A 25,632-nucleotide genomic window follows, 5' to 3' on the forward strand; every position below is an offset into this window, starting at 1 on the left:
GTGTCTGCTGTTCCTGGAATGGTTTGTATGACTACTTGGTACTCTTGTAACCAACCGGAGCTATTATGAATAACAGCAACTTATTTTTCATGATCAATTCACGCTACTGGTGTAAGGCAACTCTACCCCTTCGGGCTCTCCACGTAGGTTTATGTATTAATGTGTAATATGTAGCTGTAACTAAGATGTGGCTAAAAACAAATAATTACTTCTGGCAGCATACCAGTTACACAAGGTTCTCTATTGTACTATTACTAGGTACTTCTTATTGTACTATTATTCTGTTACAGGAACTGATTGACCTTCCCAGGAATTATTGTTCAAGTTTATTTAAATGTGACAATATTGAAGGTTATTGAAGGCAAGAAATCCAAAAATGAGATGCTTTGCCACTTAGATATTCAAATTAGTGATTGCTCTCTACCTTTCTTTGTGTACTGACTTTTGTTCCACTATACACAGCTGGAGCCTTTGTCAGTTATCCTCTTCTGAGAATTGAATTTCTGTAAGCATATTGGATACAAAACTGAGATCAGCTGGAAAGGCTGACTTTCTAGAAACATCAGAATTTATGAACAAGTGAAATACTCATGGCTGTGTCTCAAATCAAATCTCCTCAGTTTGCTGTACAGCTTTTCATCTTCCCTTTTCATCTCTGTGTCTGGAAGAATTCAAACCAGTAAGTAGCTTGAACTAAAACAGTCCTGTTCCTCTAAAACTGGTTTCCTTATAAAAGTTACTAGGGTGGTTTCCGCATCCAACTTGAAACAAACCTCAGTTACGTGTAGTTTACCTCATAAGATCCTATGTAACAGGTGAAAATAGTACCAATTTAAAGAGGTACGATAACTTCAGGTAACTTAAAAGAATGTGGTAGTATTCACGAAGTCCCTAGGACATAAGTTACTGCCAATGCTTAAAGTACTGTTTAAACTCAAATGGAAACTCAATACAGATCACTCAGTGATCCTAATATCATGGAATATTAACACTTATTGCAGATAAGTTGCAGTGGATAAGAAATGCATCGTAGCACAACTACTCTACTTTTCAAATGCAAGCATCCATTGAAGGAATAACAAAACATCTGAGGTAACAAGTTCCCTCACAGCAGCTTTGTTTTCATAATACTTTTCGTACTAGCTAGGTTTCAGTCCCCCACAAATTCCACAATGAAACAGTGAAAATGCATTTCCTATTGTTGCCTGTCCTCATACAGTGCAACTCATACACCCAAGCTATAAACATGTGGCTTCTGACCTGTAAGTGGTGCCAATATACTAGCTGTTAATGAGAAGATTGGTCTCTTACTTCAGGAAAAAAAAAAAAAAAAAAAAAAAAGCACAACACAACCCATGAATGACCTTTTATGCTGATGTCCTAATAGCATGCAGGGTGTGTATTGCCTGTTTAAAGGCAGTGGACTTGCCACACTGAAAAACAGTAGCAGGTATAACACTAAAACTGTAGTTGTACTGAAACAAATAACGTGTCTGTGGTAAGGAAACAGAAAGGAAAGGTGCAATATTCTCAAGTTACTTATATGTGAAGTTCATTTTATTTCCAGTGCCTGAAAAATGTAAGATATGAAGTGTCAGTAATAAACAGAGGCTGATGGGTTCAATTAATTATAGGCAATATATTCCATTAAGTACAGTGCAGTAATTTTAATAATTAGTATGATATCCAATCTTTGGAAACCAGGTATACTAAGATGTTTATTAAATACTTATTTTTTTCCCTGAAATTGACATTCTGTAGCTGAATTTATTTCTGATTCCACAAGTGAAGTCTCTCTAGTCTCTCTTCTCTACATTTTGTACAGCATCACTTTCAAGTTGCACTAATTTACTCCTGTATCCTCTTTATACATACTCTTTCGCACAGAAAAAGGACACAAAATAAAACCAAGGCAGCAAAGTTCTATAGGTATGAAAACTAAAATGGTAAGACCATCAGAAATATATAGCCCTAAAATATTTTTCATTTAATGTTAGAAGAGTACTTCGGTTTCAAGTCAAACACACTCATCTTTTAAAGGAATCCTATCCTTAAGAATGCACTATCTTCCATTTAGTATGACACATACAGTATAAAAGTTTCTTTAAATCCATTTTTGCATGAAGATTAAGATGTATAATAAAAAACTTATAAGCTATATTATGGATAATTTGCAATGAAAATCTGAAGGGGATGAAGGTCCTTAAAAAAGGTATCAAGAAAGGTACTAGCTTAAGTTTAGTATTGATTTCTTTTCATAAAACCTCCATGATCTAGATGCTAGAAAATAGAAAAAAAAAAAGCAGGAAAAAAAAGCAGCTGAAAGGATAGTTACTTAAAAAGGCAACAGACAAAATGCTGTTGAAAAATATTAAAGGAAGTCAGAAAATTAAGCGAGTTTAAGATTTTTTTTTTTTTTTTTAAAAACAGCTTTGCTCACAGAAGCGAGGAAGATCAGCAGTGGTCAGAAGCCTGAAAGAGTTGTGACTGAACTTACAGGAATTGATCGAGTCTGGTATTGTGCTTGAGGAGCTGTAAGGCCCATAAAGGAGGGTTGATGCGTACTCATCTGTCACGGCGCTCTGAAAACTGGTTTGGCTGCTCAGGTTGTTGCCACTACTGCTGTTTCTGTTGTACAAGTTGTTGTTCAGTTCATGGTTATTTCTGCGAGGCAGCTGCAAGCTGCCATTCAAGTGGCTGGAGATTTGGCTTACAGAAAAACCTGTCCTAGAGGACAATGATGTCATTTTGGTCTCATCATCATCTGAAGCATCATACAGGTTCCCTAGAGAACTGGCTAGTCTGGAGTTTATGGAAACGCTGAATGGAAAACACATGGGGGGAAAAAATACACACAATGTATGTAGTACGTACACATAACAGACAATTCAGAAGACATTAGGTGAATAATATGGATCATTCTGAAACAATTAATGTGTGCACACAACTTTATCTTCTCTAAAGATGAAATTAACTAAAAACAGATTTCTGTGCTAGGAGTTCCCATACTTCATTTACTCAAGCCCCTGTCAGCTTTCACCTCTGTCAAATCACGCACACGTGCAGAAGACTGTGTTAAAAGGTTGAGGCAGTGACTGATCTACACTAACATACTTTATCTGCATGTAAGTTTAGGAACTCCTCCTCTGTTTCTTAGAGGTAATAGTGCGATAAAAGTCTTCAGATAACCAGGAAGGAATATGATAAAATTTGAGACTAACAATAAAAATAAGGTGTCAAAAAAATCTGATTTAGTTGTTTTAAAAATAAATAGTTGTGCCCAGAAGTTATGTAAAATGCATCATTATATATTTAATTTGACATCCATAATTACTTAGTACAGTAGGAATAATGGAATTGAATAGCAATGAATCAAGGGTTCGTAAAAATCATTTCAATTACTGCTCAGTATTATTCTGAGATTAATAATATACAGATTTATAGGAATAGTTGCAAAACTCCTATAAATTCACATGAATATACAAAAACTGAGCAACATAATACTGTTTCTGAATTGACACAATCCTCCCCAAACTTACACTGGTAGTGTTTTTATGTGTGTGTGTTTGGGGCAGGGTTGTTTGTTTTTCTGTCCCCATCTGTAGGCAACTAAAATTTGGCTAGTGGAACAGCAAATAATTTTTTATGTTAATTTAAGCCTTCTCACACCCAAGAACAGCAAGTCCTTCATAGACTGCATATGTGTTGAAAACCAGTAAGCATTTGTACCAAAATGAGAAATAAAGAAAAAAACCTTTTAAGGTTAGAGGCTGACGATGTGGTAAATCTGCTTATTCTTTCTGCAGACGGTAAATTAGCTGTCATGGCTTTGGAGGCCTTCAGTGGAGACATGGATCCTTCGGTGCTGCCTGAAGTATTCAGTCTAGAAGTAGTGGAGTTTTAGTGAGAAGTAAAATTATTATAATTGAAATGCATATCCCAAACACACAGTCTTTCAATACATAGACTGGTATTTTCAAAAGTGATAATCTCAAAATGTACTGAGAACTCAACAGCAAATTATTTGCCTGGTTTGAGAAACACTTAAGGTGTTTTTCTCTTTCTGTACCACATTATATTGTTATAGGTTACTTTTCACCTCAATATTTTGTGTCAAATTTGCAATGACAAAGAATACTTTTTAAGTTTAATAAAAATTAGTAAATGAAGAGCCTAGAAGTAGTATGAAACTCTCTCCATCGTTAGACCAAGGGGGTATAGTCATGATCAGCTCCTAAGGCCTTGGGTACAAGCCTCCAACTACAAGCACAGAAGGAATGACAGCAATATAGCTTTACTTCCACACCAAAAAAAAAAAAAAAAAGAAAACCATGTAAACAGAAGTCTCTGAAGTTAGACACCTGGAGTAATCTATCTCAAAAATCCAGGCTGCAATAAAACTGAAGGTAATGTGTTCTTTTTCATATTAGTGCTTTATAATGACAAATACAATGTCTTACATAGTGTATTTTAAATGTAATGGTAAAGGGTTCAGCGGTTACAAAAGCGTAAGACCTAAATCCACTATTCCTATAGCTCTTAAAGTTAAGCCAATTTTTATTCTCGGTTTTATTTTCTTTAGAGGGGAACTGTTACTACTATTTCAATTTCAGTATGTGTCGTAAATGAAAAACATTTATGAAAATGAAAAGAAACCGTTGGCTTTCTTGGATCCACAGAAACTTCTGGGAAGTACTTATTTGTAGTAAAAGGTACAGTGTCCAATTTTAAACCATCAGAAGGTACTAAAATTCAATATTCATCTGGTACATCTTCTGATAAAAATATTGATTGTATAGTCTGTAGTCCATCTACAAGAACCACACAGACCACAACTTGTGATATACAGGCAACATTTAGCTGATTTAGGTTTTTGAGACAAGTATTTATTTTTACAGAAATGAACGGGTTATGAGTTAACTATCCAACTTTCACTGCATAACAGCATGGATATCAGAAAATATGAAGAAATGACTTGTATGTACTAGTTATTAAGGAGAATTCAAGGTATCCCCAAAGTACAGCTGTATCCTTCTGCTTAACTATTTATTTTTTTTTTTGTGATTTGCAGCTGCTTAAAAAATGTTTGTTCCCTGCCATTTCTCACAAGTCTGAAACTGCTAATCAATTGATGTGATACGCATAACTCAAAACACTGAATACAGAAGACTAAAGTGGTATACATTTAGAACTATAATCGAATAGATAATTTCTTAAGGTTAATACCTGAAAGGTTGAGATATGGACCTGGTGTGCAGTTTCATTTCTTGCAGCCTAAAGAAATGAAAGAAGGCATTTTAAAAATCAAAACTTAATTTATTTCAAGTATACTTGCATATTTCACACAGGCTTTAAAGCATGAAACTAACTTAATTTTAATTTAAACAGCAGAGATCATTTAGTATTAAGAACCTGCAGGTTTAATTCCAAACTTTACATTTTTACAGACCCTAAAAGATTCAAAATTGATATAACAAGAAAGAAAAACTACAGAAATTAAAAAGTGTTTTAGTTAGGGACAAGTTTTAAAATGCTACATAGACATAAATATGAAGGTTTTGAAATAGTTTTCTGCTTTATCTTTTGCTGCTAAAAAGTAAGTAGTTATCCTGAAAGGAAGACAGAAAATAAAAGAACAAATTAATAAAATAAATATGCAACTAATACACACACACAAATTTCCACCACAGAAGCAGCACAACTAGTACCACTGCTTAAACAAGATGGTGTACTTGCTATAAAGATCTGATAGCAGAGTGAATTTAAAATTGCAAATTACCACATAATTATTTAATTACCTCAGAGCTCCAGTTGTAGTAGAGCATGGCCTTCTCCGACTTTTTAAGGCATGAAGCTTATCTCCCTGTGTCATGCCATTCTTTGCTTCCGTACCTGTTTTGTCTTCATATTCATTCTGTGAAACATGAAGTATGCAAGCAAAGAAATATATAGAATTTTTAAGAGCAACGTAGTTCAAAACTAATGAACATCTCCTTTGCAAAGCTTAACATTTAAAAGGCTATTTTACAATCTTTTACATTCATGGGGAACTATGCTATCTTTGTACAGTTCCAGTGAATAAAACGTGTCATTGTACAATTGCACAACCAAACCTCAAAATCAGTTCAGGATGCTCGAATCTAATGCCACTATGTATTTAAATACGTCTGTTTTTATAGTACCTGAATTCCAACTCTTTCCACCATAACTATTACTAACAGTTTAAAGTTTTTACTAGTTCAGAAAAAGAAATGTTCACTTTAGCTGACACTTCATGCCTCTCCTCACACTAAATAATTATAAGATCCTTAACCCAGATGTACACGTAACAGCAGTAATCCACAACACTGCAATAAAGGGACGGATATCTATACACTCATGCATTACCAGCTAGAAGCTTGTAATAAGTAGATTTCCATTAGGAAAATTTATCCCCTATGTTTTCAAAACAAATGAACAAAAAAAAACCAACAACAACAACAAAACCACACAACTGAAAACTGTGGAAGACTTATCTGAAATTACACAAACCTTCCTGAAGTATAAGTGCCCAGAAGTGACCGACACTTTTACATGTATTTCACAAAGTTTTGTATATTTTTCACAAAGTTTTAAATATACTCCAAGTTTTTTTGTTTTTGAGAAAATTGAGATTTGTTCTAATTGTCACACATTTAAAAAAATGTCCCAAAAAAACCCTCAAACCTAAATGTGATCTATAGCTACTTAAAATGATCAGCTTTATATCTGTTTATTTTAAATTCTTCTTATGAACACTTACCTCCCCGTATTGATCCAAGTCTTGTACTTTTTTCAAGCTGTCACTGATTGACATATCACTCAAGCCACAAAGAACTCTGTTAATGTTTCCATCAACTACTCGTTGTTTCTGTTTGGATTGGATGAGATCTCCCTCCAGCCATAACATTGCTTGCTTCCTTTTGGATTCAAAAGGAATCAATTAGTATCAATAAATTTGCACACAGATAAAAACAATATGGAAACATACTACTTTTATAGATTGACAACATTTGAATCCTCTGTGCATCTTCAACTGAAAATAAATAGTCTGCACATTTTAACACTAAAAAAAATCTTTGATGGTTAAAACATAAAAAAGAAGCAATCTCAAAACAAGTCTGTAGCCATTGAAGAAATATTACACAACTAAAACTTCATTTTACAAAATCCTAATAGTAAAAGAGATTAACTAACTGAATTGCCATAGCATTTAAAGGCTCTTAAAAGCCATTTAAAAAATAATATAAATTAATTCTTTTATATACATAATGGGTAGAATAAATGATGACACCACACTTTAACTTACTATCAGCATACATCTTGTGTATATGGATATTGTGTGGCAGAAGTGGCCATCGTCATGTAAAGTTTAACAGGAGTTTAGGAGCAACTTTCAGAAAATACAAGATTATATCCTTTAGACAGGTGGCAAAAATAATCATCATTTAATTGCTATGTACTTGGGCTTAGCATGCTTTTGCTGGATAGATACCTGTCAAGCTTCTATACATAGAAGTTCCAATTCAAGAACTGAGATCCTATTACCTATTATCATAACAAAATTAAATTCTTAAAACTGAACAGAAAAAAGTCTAAGAAGATAACTTCACTGGAAACTTTTCTTTTGAAACAGAATGTTAAGGTAAAGCCTAAGAGTCAAGTAGCCTGAGCCAGTTGCCCAAGCTTGCACAATAACGAATGGGAAAGCTAAACACTTACTGAAAGGTTTCACCACATCCCAAGAAAACTAAGTGTGTTGGGGTGGGGGGGAAGCACACAAACCCACTAAATCCACCTAACAAAAGCAGCCTATAAAAGGCATTCAAATTCAAGCACATTTTAAGTCTTTCAAGATTAATTGCATTCACAGTAGCAAACTCATTTGATACCCTCCTACCCAAGTGATGTTTTTTTCCTACAAAAAAAAAAAAAAAAAAAAAAAGGAAAAAAACTTGTTCAAAACCTCCCTCAATAAACCTCAAAGGACCTAAGGAGATGAAACTTTGACATCTATGAAAGCTGGGAGAGCAAATTTGTAAGATTTAACCTTTTTGTCAGATGCAATTTTGCAGTCCTGAGACCAAGACTTTTCATATTAGACTGATAAAACTGATGTTAGTTTCTTCCTCCTCATTCCCATTTTGAGGCTATTGGTGACGTCACTTGAATTTTGTCTGAATATCCAAACAGGTATCTATTGCCATTAGGTTTGTCAGTTTTCACTGACCAATACAACAACTCTTGGATATAAATGATATAAATGATACAGATACTAATGAAAACATCTGAAAGATCTTTGGCTATCTACAAAATCAAATTAAGTATTTCAAAGCCACTGCAGAAAAGACTTAGTTACTATACATTTATTTCTCATTCTTCAAGTGAACAGCATTTACTAATCACCTAATATCTTCCTCTCTTATTCGTGCTGTATTATGGAAGTTATTTTTAGAAATTCATCAACCAAGGATCAGCAAGGTGTAGAAAAATTTGATCTGTCTTCAGTGAGCACTTGTGGTTCGTGAAAGTTTGTGATTTACAGTATTTTGAACAATGGTGGGCCATTTCTCAAATAAATGAGTATCCATTCCAATGAGTAGAATGTAAAGAGGAATCCTAATTCACGCTCCATTTCTGTTAGGAATTACAGTAACACTTCTTTCTCTGGAATCCTATTTTAGATGCAAGGTCAGATAATGTTTTTCTGTATTTATACAGTATCTTTTCCTCATAACAATGAAAATGCCTGATGTTTAGCTGAAGAAGGTATCACCTCAGAAATATCAGCATGACTACTACAGTAGTAACTCAACACAGAAGTCACTATGAAATTAAACGTAACATCAACATCACTGAAGCCAGTGTAATTGTACTGGAAATTGTATTTCCAGTCAGACCCAGTCAGGATCAAACTTTGAATCTCCCATTCAAATTACCAGTACACAAAGTGTTTTCAAATTAAAGTATATAGTCAAATTTGAGAAGGAGCCATATTAAAACTATACAGCTATGTTTTGCTAATAACTACATTAGCTCCAGGTCAGAAATGTTCATACATTATGCCAGGAATCTGACAGAGAGCATAAGTTGCCCACCACACACTTATTTAATCCTTAGTTACAATAAAGAAAAATGATTCAATTATTACTATGGCAAGATTCAAGTGTCATCATAGGCTTGAAGTATTGTCCTGGTTTCAGTTAGCACAGAATTAATTTTCTTCCTAGTAGCTGGTGGAATGCTGTGTTTTGGCTTAGAATGAGAAGAGTGCTGATAACACCCCGATGCTTTAATTGTTGCAGAGCAGTGCTTATACTAAGCCAAGGACATCTCAGCCTTTGCTCTGTCCTGCCAACGGGCAGGCTGGGGGGTGCAGTAAGAGCTGGGAGGGGACAGACCCAGGACAGGTGACCCAAACTAGCCAAAGGGGTATTCCATACCATCTGACGTCATGCTAAACAATATATAGGGGTGGCTAGCCGGGGGGAGGGGGCCGGACTGCTCGGGGTTAGGCTGGGCATCGGTCAGCGGGTGGTGAGCAATTGCATTGTGCATCACTTGTTTGTACATACTATTATTACTTTCGTATTATCACCATTGTATCATCATTATTATTATTATTATTATTATTTTCCTGTCTTATTAAACTGTCTTTATCTCAACTCACGGGCTTCACTTTCCATTTCTCTCCCCCGTCCCAGAGAGGGAGGGGGGAGGGTGAGCGAACGGCTGCGTGGTGTTTAGCTGCCAGCCGGGTTAAACCACGACAAGTATATAAAGCATATCTTTTCTATATTAACATTTTAATAAATCTTTATTGTTGATTTAATCTTACATCTACACCTGGAATTTATACTGCCAATGTGTTTATCTCCTAAGACCCCCAGATCACAAATATGCAGTCTTGAGACCCTCTGCCCCTGAAGGCAACAAAAAGCACAGCGCTCCAGAGAAGGTGATTACTAACAAGTTCTACCTCAATCTCAAATTAATCTCAACTTAAATATATTACAACAGGCAGTAATATACAATATTAGAAGACAGAAAGTAGATCCTAAACAATAGCACAAGATGGATAAACATGTATGTAGTGGGTTTACGTGGCAAGGTTTTGGTAGCAGGGGGCTATAGGGGTGGTTTCTGTGAGAAAGATCTAGAAGCTGCCCCACATTTGGTAAGGGCCCCATTGTTTTCCAGAGCTGAGCCAATAAGCGATGTTGTTTTGTGCCTCTGTGAGAGCATATTTAAGACAGGGAAAAAAACGCTGAGCCACACAGCAGCTGGGACAGTGAGAGGAGTGAGAAAACAGCCTTGCAGGCACCAAGGTCAGTGCAGAAGGAGGGGGAGAGGTGCTCCAGGCGCCGGAGCAGAAGTCCCCTGCGGCCTGTGGTGAGGCCCATGGTGAAGCAGGATGTCCCCCTGCAGCCCATGGAGTACCACGGTGGAGCAGGGTTCCACGCTGCAGCCCGTGGAGGAGACCACGGTGGAGCAGGTGGCCCTGCACCGACGGAGGCTGCCGCCTGTGGAAGACCCCTGCCAGAGCAGATTCCGGGCCGGACCTGTAGCCCGTGGAGAGGAGCCCACGCAGGAGCAGGTGACCTGGCAGGAGCTGCTGCCCGTGGGGGACCCAGGTTGGAGCAGTTTTCTCCTGAGGGATGGACCCCGCGGTATGGACCCATATCTGGAGCAGTTCTGGAAGAGCTGCTGCCTGTGGAAAGCCCACGCTGGATCAGTTCATCAGGGACTGCGTCCTGTGGGTGGGACCCCACAGCACAGGGGACGAGAGTGACCGAGAAGGAGCGGCAGAGAAGAAGTGCTGTAGACTGACCATAACCCCCCATTCTCCTGTTCCCCTGCGCCGCTCAGGGGGAGGAGGTGGAAGAGGGTGGATGGGGGGGGAAGGTGCTTTTGGTTTCTTTCCTTTGTTTCTCACTTCTCTAGCTTGTTAGTAAGACTTTTAGTAAGATTTATTGCTTATTACTATCTCCCTATGCCAAGTCTGTTTTGCCTGTTACAATAATTACTGCATGATTTTCTCGTCCTTATCTCAACCTTTGAGCCCTTTTCACATATTTTCTCTCCATTCCTCTTTGAGGAGGGGGAGAGAGAGAGTGGCTGTGGTAGAGCTCGGCTGCCCACTTGAGCGGAACCACGACAATGTAGAATAAGGATGTAGAAAAGCAGTTGATTCTTAGTAGCAAATTAAATACACATACTCTTCCAAGAAGTGTTGCTGAGGTCCTATAATAGAGCCTGGTCGACATATTCTTATCCAAGCAATGGCTTCAGCATGCGTGAATCTATAGTGTTTCATTATGTAGCAGGCAATCAGCGTTCCTGTTCTCCCCAGGCCAGCTAAAGAAAAACAAATATTACACACAAAGTCATGAGCATTTCCTAATTATCAAATTCAAGTATAAGATATAAGACAACTTTTTAATAATGTTGTTTACCACTTGAATATTTGAAGAAAATTTCTGATTCAGTATCCTGTTTGCCATATTACTGGATTTCAGTGCTGTACATATATGAAGTAGTATATCATATTTACAAAAAAAACATCCTTAAGAAAGCATGCAACTGATCACTTCTCCCTTGTGCACTTCTACCTCAAACATTTTTTAAAGGTTGATATTTAAGAAAACTGTGACCAAACTTGATTTTGTACTTGTAAAACTAATTAAATAAGTAAATCCAGATACCTTTGTACCTTCAGATGTTTATCAATCTCCCCTGTTGAGGGATTTTTTGAAGCAGCAAAAATCCCATGGCTTGCTGTAGCTGAGCAAACCAAGCTACCAGGGCAACTGTGAGAAGTTCCCATGACAGTGTTCCCACATCACCCAATTGAGGAATTTAGAAAAATATTGTTACCAGCAGCTGGCTTCAAGGACAAGGTTTACATGACTGCTAATCACAAGGGGGTTGTTTTCTTGCAGGTGGGGTTGTTTTCTTGTAGTTGTTTGTCTGAGTGCTTTTGACCAATAATCTTGTATGAAACACTATCCGCCCCTGTTAAGTTCACTATAAAAGTTAGGCTATTCGGGCAATAAAATGGAGCATGATCTGACTCTACTGGTGTCTGTCATGCTTTCGGCCGTGCTTCCTGTAACACTCCCCCACCCCTTTAAGCCTCCTCCTTTTTAGGCTGAATGGTCCCACCTCACTCCTCATAGAAGTGCTCCAGTCCTTTGATCAGGCCCTATGTTGGACCATTTCTAGTAAGTCCGTGTCTGTCTTGTACTGAGGAGCCCAGAACTGCACACAGCACTTCAGGTGAGGCCTCACCAATGCTGAGTAGAGTAGAAGGATCACCTATCTTGGCTGCTGGCAATGCTTTGCCTAATGCAGCCAAGAATACTGTTAGCCTTCTTAGTGGTAAGGGCACAGTGATTTGTTCAACTCGGTCCACCAGGACTCCTTGGTCCTTTTCTGCAAAGTTGCTGTCCACAGCCAGGTGAGTCCCAGCACATACTGGTGCCTGGAGTTGTTCTTCCCCTGTACTTGGTGAAGTGAACTATCTATATAAAAAGCAATATGTATTGAACAGTATATAATTCTGCCACACCAACAAGTTGCTGGCAAATCAGCTTGTTTACCTGACATGCATATTTAGTGCTCATGGGGAAAAACAAACAAAACACAACAACATTGATTGAATAGCACTATTACTGTTTCAGATCAGCAAGACATTTGTCTCCACAATGTCCTTACACAATTCTTTAAACATACATCAAGATGAACCCTTCAGAGCCTTTGTTAATCCTTCTCGACTAAGCATGTTCTGTATATTTTCTAGCTGATACGCTGACATAGGCTGGTTTGAAACACTGGCATCACAGTAACTCACATTAACTTGAAACGCAGAAGTTATGCTCCACAGAAAAATGTAGAACAACAGTCCCAAAAGCACAAAGAAAGCCTTTCAGTCATTAGCATTATACTAATCTGCTAGGAAATGCCAACTGTGAAAGAATAATGCAAAAGAGAAGTCTGCATTAACTAAAACTCTTGCATTCAAGTGAAACTAAAAGAAAAAAAAATCATAGAACAATGAACAACAGTTTGTCAGTTTCTGTACACAGTAGTGTAGGCTGAAAGAGCTTAATATGCACATGAAAATATTTGGTATTTGTCACATATTTAGTCAAATTAAAAAGCAGTATTACTTTCACATGAATAGGTTATTTTTCAGGGTTTTATCATTTTTTAAAATTTTTAAAATAAATTCTATGCATTTATACTTATTTTGAACTTCAGTATGAGAAATAAATACACACACGTACCTTTACAGTGTACAGCAATAGCACCGCCAGCATTCTCACAAATGTTCAGGAACCTCTGAACTATACTGTCGCTTGGTGTGCTTCCGTCTATGAAGAACAAGTCATAATGCTCAAACCCAGCATCAGTGAAACGTTTTGCCTCATAAATTTTTTTGTTTAGCCTTATGATTGATGTGACATTATGTTTCCTGAAATAGGGAAAGTAGGCTTCAGGTGCATGAAGAGGATAACCTGTAAAAAAACAAATAAAGCAAGGTGCATTGCATCAACTGTTTTATGAGAATGAAGTTCAATGTCCTGCTAGTCAAAATCCTTCTAAAAAATTTTGACTAGTAAACATCCTAATACTTAAGATGTTTTAATATTTTATTCAGAATAATACAGAAAGTTGTTGATATTGAAAACATCCACAAAATGCTCACTATAATTAAAAGAAATCAGAAAAAAATAAAGCACAGCATTTCTGAAGCACTGTACTGCCTCTTGTTTAGCCCATTCCCCTCTAGTTGTAGAGATTTACAGATAGTTGAAAGCTAACTACATATATGAACTTAGCATTTCAGAACAGCTCTTTATCATAAGAATAAAACATGCTTTAATAGGACAGATTGTGTTTATGAGGAAAACAGATTGGTGATCTACATTATGGACAAGAGGAGTAGTCAAGGGTAAAGCAATGCCAGAAAAATTTATGCTTCACTGTGATGAAAAAAGCTTTATTGCCTTGATTCAACTGAGACACAATATGATCCTCTAGATGAAGTGTTCATAAAAGTAGAGAGAAAAAGGATTAAGTGATGTTCTCATCAAATTTCTAGTTAGTTTACTTCTCCTTTACCTTTAATTTGCCAACTACTTTCTTTTCCCAGCTCCTTCTTGGTAAGTTTCTGCTAATTTATGCTAGATTTCACCTCAGCCCATGTATTTTTCTTCTGATTCTTAAATAGGTTTACAGTTACTTCCCTCCACATCAATTACACTCAAAAATTAAGCTACTTGATATCTGCACGCATTCCTGAATTGAACATTTTTAAATATCAGATGCCTAGGTAGTAAGTACTGTAAAACTGCAGAAAAGGTGCAGGTGAAATTAGTCCACATCATATTCCCACCAATACAATAGCATTACTTGATCTCCCTAGATCAAACAGGTTTGAGACATTTCATGGGACATTTCTACAAGTCATATACACATTGGTCAATGCGATTAGAGCCACAGCATAATGAGAAAAATGTAGCTTTGCAATGTGTACTCACTCTCATAACTGGATCATAAGCATTAGTGTTCATTTAATAGTATTTCAGTTGTATACACATTAAAAACATAACAGATTCTAAAAAAAAACATATTCTAAAAAACTTAAAAGATTTTCCAGACTCTACAGAATACTTTAGATCATTTTGAAGATGTTCTGCAAGAAGCGACTCCAACAGTGACTAGGGGAAAATCCAAAGCAACCAAAATATTGTCTCCCTAGATTTTGATTAAATCTTCAGTGGATACATTGTACAAGTAGAGGAAACATGAGAGAGCAGTAGTAAAGAGGAAGATACTCAGAAAACGGACTCTTAGAAACAAAATAGCATGGTACAAGGAATGAGGTAAAATTAAGCAAGAAATATGACTGATTTTCCTTTTAGCTGGACCAAATCTCTACTTTGTCAGTCAAGTTTCTCTTTTATATTCCATTAGAATTACGTATGTTCTTTCCATTATCCCAAGTAGGAAAGACAAGCTTCCTTTTAAAGACTTTCCTTGCCTTTGTTACAAAACCCTTAATACAACTCACCTTTAGTTCTGCATACTCATCCTATCAGGTGTCAGTTTCCAGAAGGTAAGTAAAGTACCTGAGTTTTTCTGGTATTTTTCTCTGAATGGAAATCACTGACTGTTAGAAGAGACCTTTGAAATTAAGTTCTATGACTGCATATAAAATGTTCACTGCATTATTATTTCTGAAGACAATCTATAAACATCTATGATCTTTTGCTCATTGGCTACATATGTTTAACATGCTACAAAGAAAAATAATAGCACTAAAATATACACTTTAAAACCCTGAACCATACCATTTTCAAGTTTGCTTTTTGGATGTGGTCCACTAAATGCCAGAAATTTTCCTGGAATAATCCAGTTGAAGTCACCATTTTCTACTCGCTGGAAAAAAATGCAAGAAAGAAGAACATTTTAACATCTCTAGATACAAGTTAAAAAAAATAGTATGTTTTTTTTTGTTTGTTGTTTTTTGTGTTTTGTTGTTGTTGTTGTTGTTTTTGGTTTTTACTATGTTCTTGCTGCATTAAAACACCTCAAATATAAAAGTTTGTCCTATATTTATAAGCTAAATAAGAACGTAAGCTGTTTCTCAGAAATCTCTTCATAAAACAAAGCCACAGCAAGTTTTGCTAAAAAGTTTTTCAAATAAAATTGGATCCTATATCTAAGGTATTTGTCCTGTACAGGACTTGTGGTTTTAAGACACCTATGTATAATATTGCTGGCAGACACTAGCATTATCATGTGTTTTAGTCAAAGAATATGGAAAAATGCTTCCCTGTAAGGAAGTAGGCACTAAAAAGCCAATTCATGGAAAACAAATTACAAAGAACAATTAGCCTTCAAAAACAATTATCCTTTCTCCGTAGAAACAGAAATTCACACATTGGCATAGCTCTAATGAGCTCGCAATCATAGAAGCAAAATATAGATCAAAAATAAAAAATAAACTGAGGTTTTGCATCTCTTTGCAAAAATGGCTTTTCATTTTTAAATGAAAACTTCAGAAAGGTTCTGTGAATTCTTTTCTTGATCAAACTGAAGAATGTCTTCTTTTTAAATGAAGATTGCCCATTCCTCATTTGGCAATGCAATTATTGTCAGCATGACTTTTAAGGACATGGCATTCAGTTCAACTGCATTATGAAGCTTGTGTTTTTTGCTCTCAGCTCACCAAAACATCTTAATGAGTGAAAGGTTCTGATAATGGGCATTACTGTAATCAATTCACCAACTGTTTGCTTAGCTAACCCCATTAGGCTTGCTCCAAATATCCTCACACAGCAAAAACTCCGGTAAGTTAACAAGCTTGCGTAAGGACTAGTGAAATGATTCTTACTGCCAAGTCAGGAACGCTCCTCACAACACACAAATTTCTATTCCAGACTGCAATCTCAATATCATGGCACCTCTACTCCCTTCATTAAAGCAATTCTGTTCAATCAATCTGAATTATTTTTATATTTGCATTACCAGTTTTATTTATAAGTTAATTAGTTCTTTGTAGTACACAGCTTTTTGTGAATAATTTAAATTTTAACCACTCTGAACTATATATATTCAGCACCATATGCAAACATCACTGTAGCAAATTGAGAACTTGGTTAACAAAAGGGGAATTAGCTGCCTTAATAGTGCAGTAAGATGGAAGAACTCTATAGTTCATCTTCATAGATGAAACCGAATTTCCATTAGCCTGTTCCTTTTAAATCTTATGCAACTTTTCTCCACACAACTATACATCTGAAGAGCTAACAGAAAAATATGGAACAATTAAAGTTCTAGAAATACAGCACAGTATATGTCTAAAATACAAAGCTGACCATCGTACATAAAATAGTAGAAGACACACAAAGAATAGACAAAAAATTTAAAAAGGATTCCAAGTTCTCACAAACTCAGACAGCGAGCAGGATTCATTCAGACATGCATACATTTCACAGAAATGTAAAATGATGTTAAGCATTAAACAAGATATTGGGGCTGTTTTGTATACAGCTTTAGCCAATTGTTCTAATACTTTCTTTTCAGGCAGCTCATTGTATACTACATATATACATTCCTAAGAGTTTCCACCCGCCATTCTTTTTTAGAATGAAATTTTACTGCTATACACAGATTAAGCTAAAACTAAGTAGTTCATCAAAGGCCACACTAATTTCTCAAGCTATGTTAATGTTCTGAACTCTAAAAAGAGAGCTGAATATATATTCAAACATTTAGTACACCTCTAGTCTATAAATCTTTCTCCCTAACCAATGCAATAGCAAGAACTATAGACAGCTCCAAAAATAACTTCCAATACAACTACATTGTTTGTCACTGTCTTCATTAAAAACCCTCTTCCTCCTTTCGAGTGGAAATATGAGACAAAAACACCCAACTAATCTGGATATACACTTTGGGCCTGGAATTTCCTCTGGACACAACACAGCTCACAGGTGCAGCAAGGGTATATTTCAAAGTATCTCTGCAGCAATATTGCTTTAAATGGCTGTCTATTACTAGAAGATAGAGATGAGAAGAACTTACACAGTTTACATTTAAAATTACAGAATAAAGTCCTGAAGGAATCCAGAGCCACCCAGAGCATCTATTCTTAATTTGTAAGACAAATGGCAGAAAAATGAATGACAATTTAGCTTTCTGGGACTTCATTAAGGAAATTTTTAGATGTATTTTAATTACTAGAATCCCATATAATGCACTGATTAAAAAAAAAAAGTGAGCTCACAATGTGCTTAATCTATATGGCTATACAAAAATTTATCATATACCAAGGACTAATAGCATCTCAAGAAGCTGTTCCACAGGTATTAAAAGAAAACAGATTTTGTGGGGCAGCTGAGAGACTTGGAGTCATATCCTGGAACAAGAATGGGAAAGCATGAAAGCAGTCCCAGAAGCCAGGAAGGCTATGAGAAAACAGATTTCTTGCAATTTCAGTGCATCACATTGTAACAATACTCATCTTGCATATTGTTCAGACAGAATAAAGTTTCAGGTATCTGTAGGCTTCCAACAATTACCTAACCAAGGGAACTGTTGTGGTTTCATGTACTTACCGTACATACAAAGACTGAGTTTTACTTGATTTAGAATACTTTTCCAATATATTTTAAACTTGTGGGATACTAGGTATTCTAACTTAAGGCAAACCGGACACATTAAACCCATTAAACATACAAACCTCATAGTGTTCATATTCATCCACATCAAATGTCTTAAAGTCAAAAAATCCATGCTGTAAGGCCTAAAAGGCAACAAGGTGTCAGTTCATTCTTAAATATGATTTATAATCTCATTTTATAATGCTGTTCTTAAAAATTAAAAACTAAATCACTAAATGTTTGTGCTTTTGGCTTGCTGAAGTCTCTATGTTAAGACAACATTCAATTTTGCACAGACTAACAACACAGACAACAAAAACTTTAACAATGTCCAAAAACATCAGGTTCATTATTTCCCCTTCAAAGACATTATGATGTGACATAAGTTTGTTGCATATCAGTTAAATCTTAAAACTGAGTCTCCACACACTCATATGTTTTTTTTTCTTTAAGGCAGATGACAAAAAGTAATTCCCTTTTTGTCATAGTCATTTGATAATTTCTGTGCTGAATATATTTAACATTCTATATTTTATGACCAAAATGCACAAAAAGTTTATTGCTTTTCTGTGTTTAATATGACGCTCTGATTTTATTAGCATAATACCCAGGCAAAAATCTTACACAGAAGTACTACGTGTAACCTGTATTTTGTGATTAGTTGTTAATACTTCTCTCGATGCACTCCATTGGTAGAATGAAGTTAACAAGACTATGGTAGACAAGATTTATTACATGATTGAAAGAAATTAAGTTTTGTATTTGATCCCTGTACTATGATTAAATAAGTCCATTTTGTACTAAAGATTTGTATATAACAATATTTAAAACAATTTTATGAATAAGCAATCGATACCACAAATTTCTTCCAAAGAATTGGTGTAATACATTTCTGCAGCATATATTTATACTGAATCTAACACATTCCGGAAAGTATAGACATTGCACAACATTTTATGATTAAGGTGTGTTAACAAAAGACCATATATCAATGTTTTAGAAAACAATCGTGTTCACCACTTTTTGTTACAGTTATTTTTCTTTCTTTTTAGGCATAACTAAAATAGTTTATTTAAGTAGACAATGTTGTCATGAAACCTAAGATACTGAGAGGTTTCTTTGAATGGCAAATCTAGAAAAACGTATTTCATTGAAGCATGGCTAGACGGCTGCACTCCAGAATTTGTAGGCCCCCTGGATTATGTGTATGTAATATATGCAACAAAGTCATGAAATTTACTCAGGTAAACTAAGATTTTACTTTAGATTTAGCCATAGAGTTTCTACTCGAAGTGGCTTTATTTCTGTAGGTGAACTGGACAGAGATTCAATAAGTTTTATGGGAACAGAAGAGGAAAAAATGGTTTTCAGAGTCCTTTTGACATGTTTGTTGCAGATAAATCATACTGACTGCTTCATAGAGCTTCAGGATCTGTAGAAAGCCACACAAATTAAGAGTCTTACTGTTAACTGACAGCTCCTTTCCCACCCCCACAGAACTAAAAATATTAAGCTTGATCTGTCCTTTTTTCAATTTTTAAGAAACACTTGTTTTGGCATACTTTTAAGAATTACAAATAGTCTATAAGGTGTCAGTACAGAACCATTTATATAACCTGTTCCTCTCATTAAGATCACTGGGAAATTAGATGAAAAATTTGATCTTTGCTTACAGTATCAAGTATATACTGTAACACCAAGTTGACAATTAATATGTAAAATAGCATTTTTAATCTCCAGCGCTGCTTTTTATTTTCCCCAGGACCATAACCACAAATTTAGCAATTTAAATTATGCTTTTCAAATTATTTTTGATAAATTCATAATTTTTACATCGACTATTAAACATATTTTGAAACCACAGCACATGCAAGGCAGAGCTTTAACAAGCAAGTTGACAAACTTTTTTAAATGACACACCAAAACACTAGTAAGATACACTAGTTTTCATTCTTTTTAAAGAATTCTGAAAAGAACAGGTGTCAAACACTGAAATGGAGTTAAGTATCCAAAAACAAAAATACAAAAAACAGTGCTTAGATTAAGTCACAGAATATCAGTACCTTAATTTTGTCAACCTAGGTTTATAAATGATTCATTAGCAGATCTAGTGCATTACCTGTAACCCCACCCTGAGATGGGGCCTGGGATGTTTGCATTCTAATTCATGAAGTGAGCTACAGAAAGTTATCAAAGGCTAACCAAGCAGAAACATAACCTTTTCCTTCTTCCCTTGTCACTACTCCAACACAGTTCTCAGTAACTTGGGCTTCATGACAGCACACTACTCATTGACACGCATCTTGCTTTGAAACCAGATTTTCTTCTAATGTATTTTAAGAGTGTTTTACTTCACCTTTTTTAAAAGTCAATTTAAACCTGTTTTGCTAAGGAAAAGCATGGTTACCTTATTTATTCCCTGTAAACAGTCCAAGATCGTGAGATTGTATGTGCAGTTCCCAAATGAAGCATCCCTATAGATTTAACAAATTCATATAAACATTATTTTAGAACTTAGGGAAAGACAGCACAGAATAAAATACATTCAAGTTATTTCATCCCCTCCAAGAATTCTGTATTAAAGTTCCAAGAAGACATTGCTTTACCAGCTCATTCATGCTAAAGCATACCCTTACCAAGGATGTAGCTCAGTGTAAATACAGTTGATACTGTAAATTATGTTAAGTGCATGTTTTTGTCAGGTACCCATATGGAATAGATACAAAATTGAAAATTATGTGACCTTGATTCTGCCACTCTGAAAACAACAATTTATCATTTAAAGATGACAGAATGGCAAAAAGCAGAACATCTTCAAGAAGTAAGACATCAACATAAAAACAAACACCAACATGAAAAATAACAGCAACATGTATTGTGGAAAAAAGAAAAAGTACTTTTCAAACTTTGCTTCAGACCGGTCTGCATTTTAACAGTGACTTCTTAATCAGTCATTGAAGAAATCTTTTTTTGTTTTGCTCTAAGCTATCTTATCAAAAATGTTAAGAACTGCAGTTTCTGAGAATAACAAAATACTAGGTTTCAGCCAGATACATATTTAATCCATAATTTATTCAAAATTTCCATCTTTCACTGAATTTTTTTTTTTTTTTTTTTTTTTTACGAATCTACTTGCTATATTTACTATATTTGTAGTACCAATACAGTCCTTCAATCTCAAGTGCTTAAAGAGTAAAATACTCTCACACATTCTTTAAGAGCAAAATTACAGCAGTTTTAAGCAAGGAGTGTTCACAGAAAACTTAGTTAATTTAGGAAAATTAAAAGCTACAAATTTGGTAGTTTCAGATTACAGTTTACTCCAGAAAATCTTTCAAGTTATTAGATTACTAAAATAAATACTTATTGCAATGTTTTAGAATGGGAATTTGCAAGTGTGAATACATCTTCAATATTCAAACCTAGCAAAGAATTTTTTTCAAAAAGTAAAGCCATAGAGTATTTTCATTAAATAAACAGATTATACCAAAGCAATTAACCCAGAAGACTTAATACATTTTTCTACAGGGAAAAGTTGAAGACCTTTTTGTCATAAGCTTTTCAGAAAAGAAAAAGGTCTTCTGAGAAAAAAAAAAAAAAATAAAAATCTTTAGGACCAAATGGGAACATGTACATATAACAGAAAAAATCTTTAAAAGCTACAACAGTTTCATGAAAAAGTTGACAGAAACAACAAAACCTAAAACAATGCAAACCACAAAACTAATTATTTAGAGAAATATGAATAGAAAACATGATTGTAACAGCCATCCTGTATTAGGTTACTTTGCTATAACAAAAATGTGATTTTGTATCTGTTTGTAACTACTTCAACCAACAGTACATAAAATACTGCAGAAAAAAAGGAACACAATTAATAAGAAGTGGTATGATGGAGAGGGAAGGAGGACCTAGAACTTGACCAAGGCGCACGAGGTAAGCCTATCACAATTTCAGCTATAGAGTTCTCTTAGCTACAGTTCCCACAGACAGCTGTTACTAGAAACTGTGCACACTGAGCTTGCATCTCACACCCTTATCTATCTTTTGTGGTAGATAGTGATGAAACACTAATGAACGTGATAAAAAGCTAATGAACAGCAATAAAACACTAACTACTAAAACGTAATGAAGCAAGCAGTAGGTATGAATGGCAGTGCAGCATGGTAATGACAGAACACCTGGAAGCAGTGGCTTACTATCACCTAATGCTTCAAGGGAAAGCATGATGTTTGATGCTCTATGGCAAACAGAGAGTATATTATACCAGACTTTGCCATAGTATCTCCCCCAAGTATCTGCTGGTAAGAAAAAACAAATCATAAAAGTTATTTCTATAATAATTTGGAGAACAAGTAAAATGGAAAAAAATCTGAGCTATTTTAGTCCTTAACACCATAACCTTTTTTATTTTAGGCCTCCCATTCCTTTTTCAGGGTAAAGCTAGGAAAAAACATGTCTGTATTTGTAGCTTCCACAAGTACAACTCAACTGCCTGTTTAGAATTAAATATGGATGCACTTTCCCCTTCTGAAACTTCACTGTTCTCCGTTTCAGAATTTTAGGCTAAACTATCAACAGGTATTAAATTTTAGGTATGAAATGAAAAAGATGGATCTGGCAGAAATTATGCATAATCCATGAGGACTCTGTATGCTGGATCTGTTGATATAGTAGAGACGCATCCCAGGGAATAACAGCGTATCTCCTGATAGTTACGGGACTTAACAGTAATACTAAGAATCTCTCTGTGCCAAAACTTCTTTTTTGAAGTATGAAGGGAATTTAGCACTTTTCACAAATGCTAAAGTTGTTAACAAACACACTTTATACAAATTAACAATATAAAAGGTCACTGAAGCAATAAAGTGTTTATATTAGTTATTTCCAGGAAAATATTTGACTAGTAATCCAGATGCTCCTTTTCAAGTAGCACCATCTTAAATCATCAACTCTAATGCCTCATTTAAAACAAAAAAAAAATCTAGCTCTCAAAGTCTCTCTTAATCCCATCCCTCTGTGCATCATTCAGCTTAGCTTTGTGTCCGTTCAAGAATCTGTATCAAATCAGATTCTCGTTATCTAGAAAGCACGAACACTAGCACACATCTTTTATTCCACACATCTATGCATCAACAGTCAACATTCACGAAGAAAAAGCGATATGAAATACAGATCAGGAGAGTGCTTGTGGATTCCATGGTCACAGGCAAAATCCAAGTCAGCAATTTTCAAACACACTGCAAGCAACAAGATGCAATAGCAAAGAAGGGAAGGAATTTTAAACGTACATTACATACATAGCTGAACAAAATTAAAAACCAGTTTAGTTTAAACACTATTACTTTGTGACTTTTTTTTTAATATATATTCAACCTTCCTATCAAATAGATAATTTCAAATTAATCTAGAGAATCGTTAATAGTTATAGATTTTTAGACAAAGAATTTTGCAGAATTTAATTAGAGGAGACATTTAATGTCAATCTGACTGTTAACTTCAGATCTGTAAAGGTCTTGAAATACTCAAAAAGCAAAGACTTTTTCTTGACCTGATATCCCAAGTATTTTAAATAAATAACTCAATTAAAATATCTTTTTGTTTAGAAAGAGTTGTCTAAGGTATTTTCAGTCACTAACTCAGTTTATCCTTCATTAAAAGCAAAAGCAAAACAAGTCTCCACTTTTAACCACCTAGATGACTTCCTCCAGGCTGAGTTTCCAAGTTTTTTCCCTAATTGAGAAAAATGAGCCACAAGCCAAATCAAATCATCATGAAGCTTTGTAAATATTTAAAAATTAAATTTTATCTTATCTTCCAAAACCTCTTAAATTAAAGCATTTAAAAAACTCACACAAAATAATTTAAAAAATGCAGAACAACTGCCTCAACTTCACTATTCTTTGGATAAACCCTTCTTCCAAACGATTTAGTATACAATTTCTAGACCTTGGATGAAATACTGGATACTGTCAGAACAAGTACTAACCTTTACAAAAATCCCATTAGAAATACAGTTAGTATTTCTCATACCACAGTGACTTAAGAAGCCATTTATATAGTATTGGAGCCACTAGCATGCATTTTCTTGAAGCATCTGTCATTGTCAAAGTTCTAGAGCAATAATTAATATTAACTTTAGCTGTAAAAAATACAATAGCTTTTGAATGGGCCACACTTTGTACCACGCTAAAAAGCAAATGCAAACACTAAAACAGTTACAAGGAAGACTAATGCACAGAAAGAAAATCTACTAGCTTCAAAAAAACATAATTCAAATGAAACTAGAATTCCATACATTCTTCCTACTTATTCTTCTCCTTTGTCTACTAGTCTACAGTAAACTATTTCACATGCTTACACTTAAGACTGTAATAATTTTTAAGTTACTGGGACTACTTATACATATGCAAAAACATTTTGCTTTTTGCTGATGGAAAAAGAACTATTTGGATTTAGTTTATTTTTTGTTTTTTAACTGTTAAGTCTGTGTTAAAGAAAACATAGAGAAAAGGAGGACTTGTGCTATTTGACATGAAACAAAAAGATCGTACACAGGCGTCTCCTGCACGGTGTTACAGTGTGGGTGCTGTTTGCTGTAGCTGATCACGTGTTTCATTCCAGTATTCTTTCAATCTTTGATGGCCAAACACATAACCAGCTTAATTTTCAAACAGTGCTTTACCAACTATTACCTGATAACTCTATTTAGTTTCAAATTCAGAAAAAATGTGAATATTTCTGACATACAGATGTAGCATGAAACTGAGCTGGCATTACAGAGCTGCAAATCCCACATCCGATTTCAGTTATCGGAGCTGACCTCAATACTGCATAATGCTTTCTACTTTACCAACCCTCTAAATGCTGTCCATAACAAAATAAATTGTTTCCCTAGCACTTGCAAATAAAGAAATAAAACCTAAACTCTAGCTCTGAAATTCACGTCATATCTAGAGATCGAACACAACTAAATTAAAATACATTTGTTTTTTCTTATTGTATTGAAATCAATACAGAGCAGTTTAAGTTGAAAATCCAAAGCAGTTTTATTACAGGAAACTGTTATTTGTGATGGTATCAAATGGTGTTAGTCCTGTTTTCTTAAGCGGAAGCAAGCAGATACTGTACAAGATCTTCAAGAGATTAGAGCGTCACCAGGTGACAGCGAGTCAGCCAAAAAGAAGGTGGAAGTTTCTCGGATACTGCGGTGCCTTATCTCCTGCTTTGTCTTCGTTATTTCCATTATAAAAATAAAATAATTTCCACAGAACTTGTAAGAGGGGTATGCTGATTTCCTTCCACCCCTGGACAATATTCACTGAAGCTGTCTTCAAATGAAATACCCAGCTGAAGATCTAAGCCGATTAAGGCCTTTTGAGGTCACTGAGCTGGATGAAAGTAGATCAGTTTGCTGGTGATCTTTTCATGTAAACAC

At 35.2% G+C, this 25,632-nt stretch overlaps 1 protein-coding gene across 3 annotated transcripts in view; it reads right to left on the reverse strand.

Annotated features, from left to right (window-relative positions):
* Window positions 1-25,632, reverse strand: part of CDC14A (cell division cycle 14A) — a 60,747-nt gene that overhangs the window by 7,581 nt on the left and 27,534 nt on the right. For 2 of the 3 annotated variants that reach the window (XM_082766264.1, XM_082766266.1), the window contains 10 exons: window positions 20,602-20,668; window positions 18,275-18,337; window positions 15,378-15,465; window positions 13,308-13,538; window positions 11,238-11,376; window positions 6,782-6,938; window positions 5,799-5,914; window positions 5,227-5,274; window positions 3,755-3,883; window positions 2,498-2,820 (listed from right to left, as the gene is read on the reverse strand). In XM_082766264.1, the coding sequence (XP_082622390.1) occupies window positions 2,498-2,820; window positions 3,755-3,883; window positions 5,227-5,274; window positions 5,799-5,914; window positions 6,782-6,938; window positions 11,238-11,376; window positions 13,308-13,538; window positions 15,378-15,465; window positions 18,275-18,337; window positions 20,602-20,668 (1,361 nt within the window). The remainder of the gene's footprint in view (window positions 1-2,497; window positions 2,821-3,754; window positions 3,884-5,226; window positions 5,275-5,798; window positions 5,915-6,781; window positions 6,939-11,237; window positions 11,377-13,307; window positions 13,539-15,377; window positions 15,466-18,274; window positions 18,338-20,601; window positions 20,669-25,632) is intronic. The other variant, XM_082766265.1, reaches the window with a different exon arrangement.

Source organism: Aythya marila (assembly GCF_965140915.1).
Source record: "Aythya marila genome assembly, chromosome: 8".
Lineage (NCBI taxonomy): Eukaryota > Metazoa > Chordata > Aves > Anseriformes > Anatidae > Aythya > Aythya marila.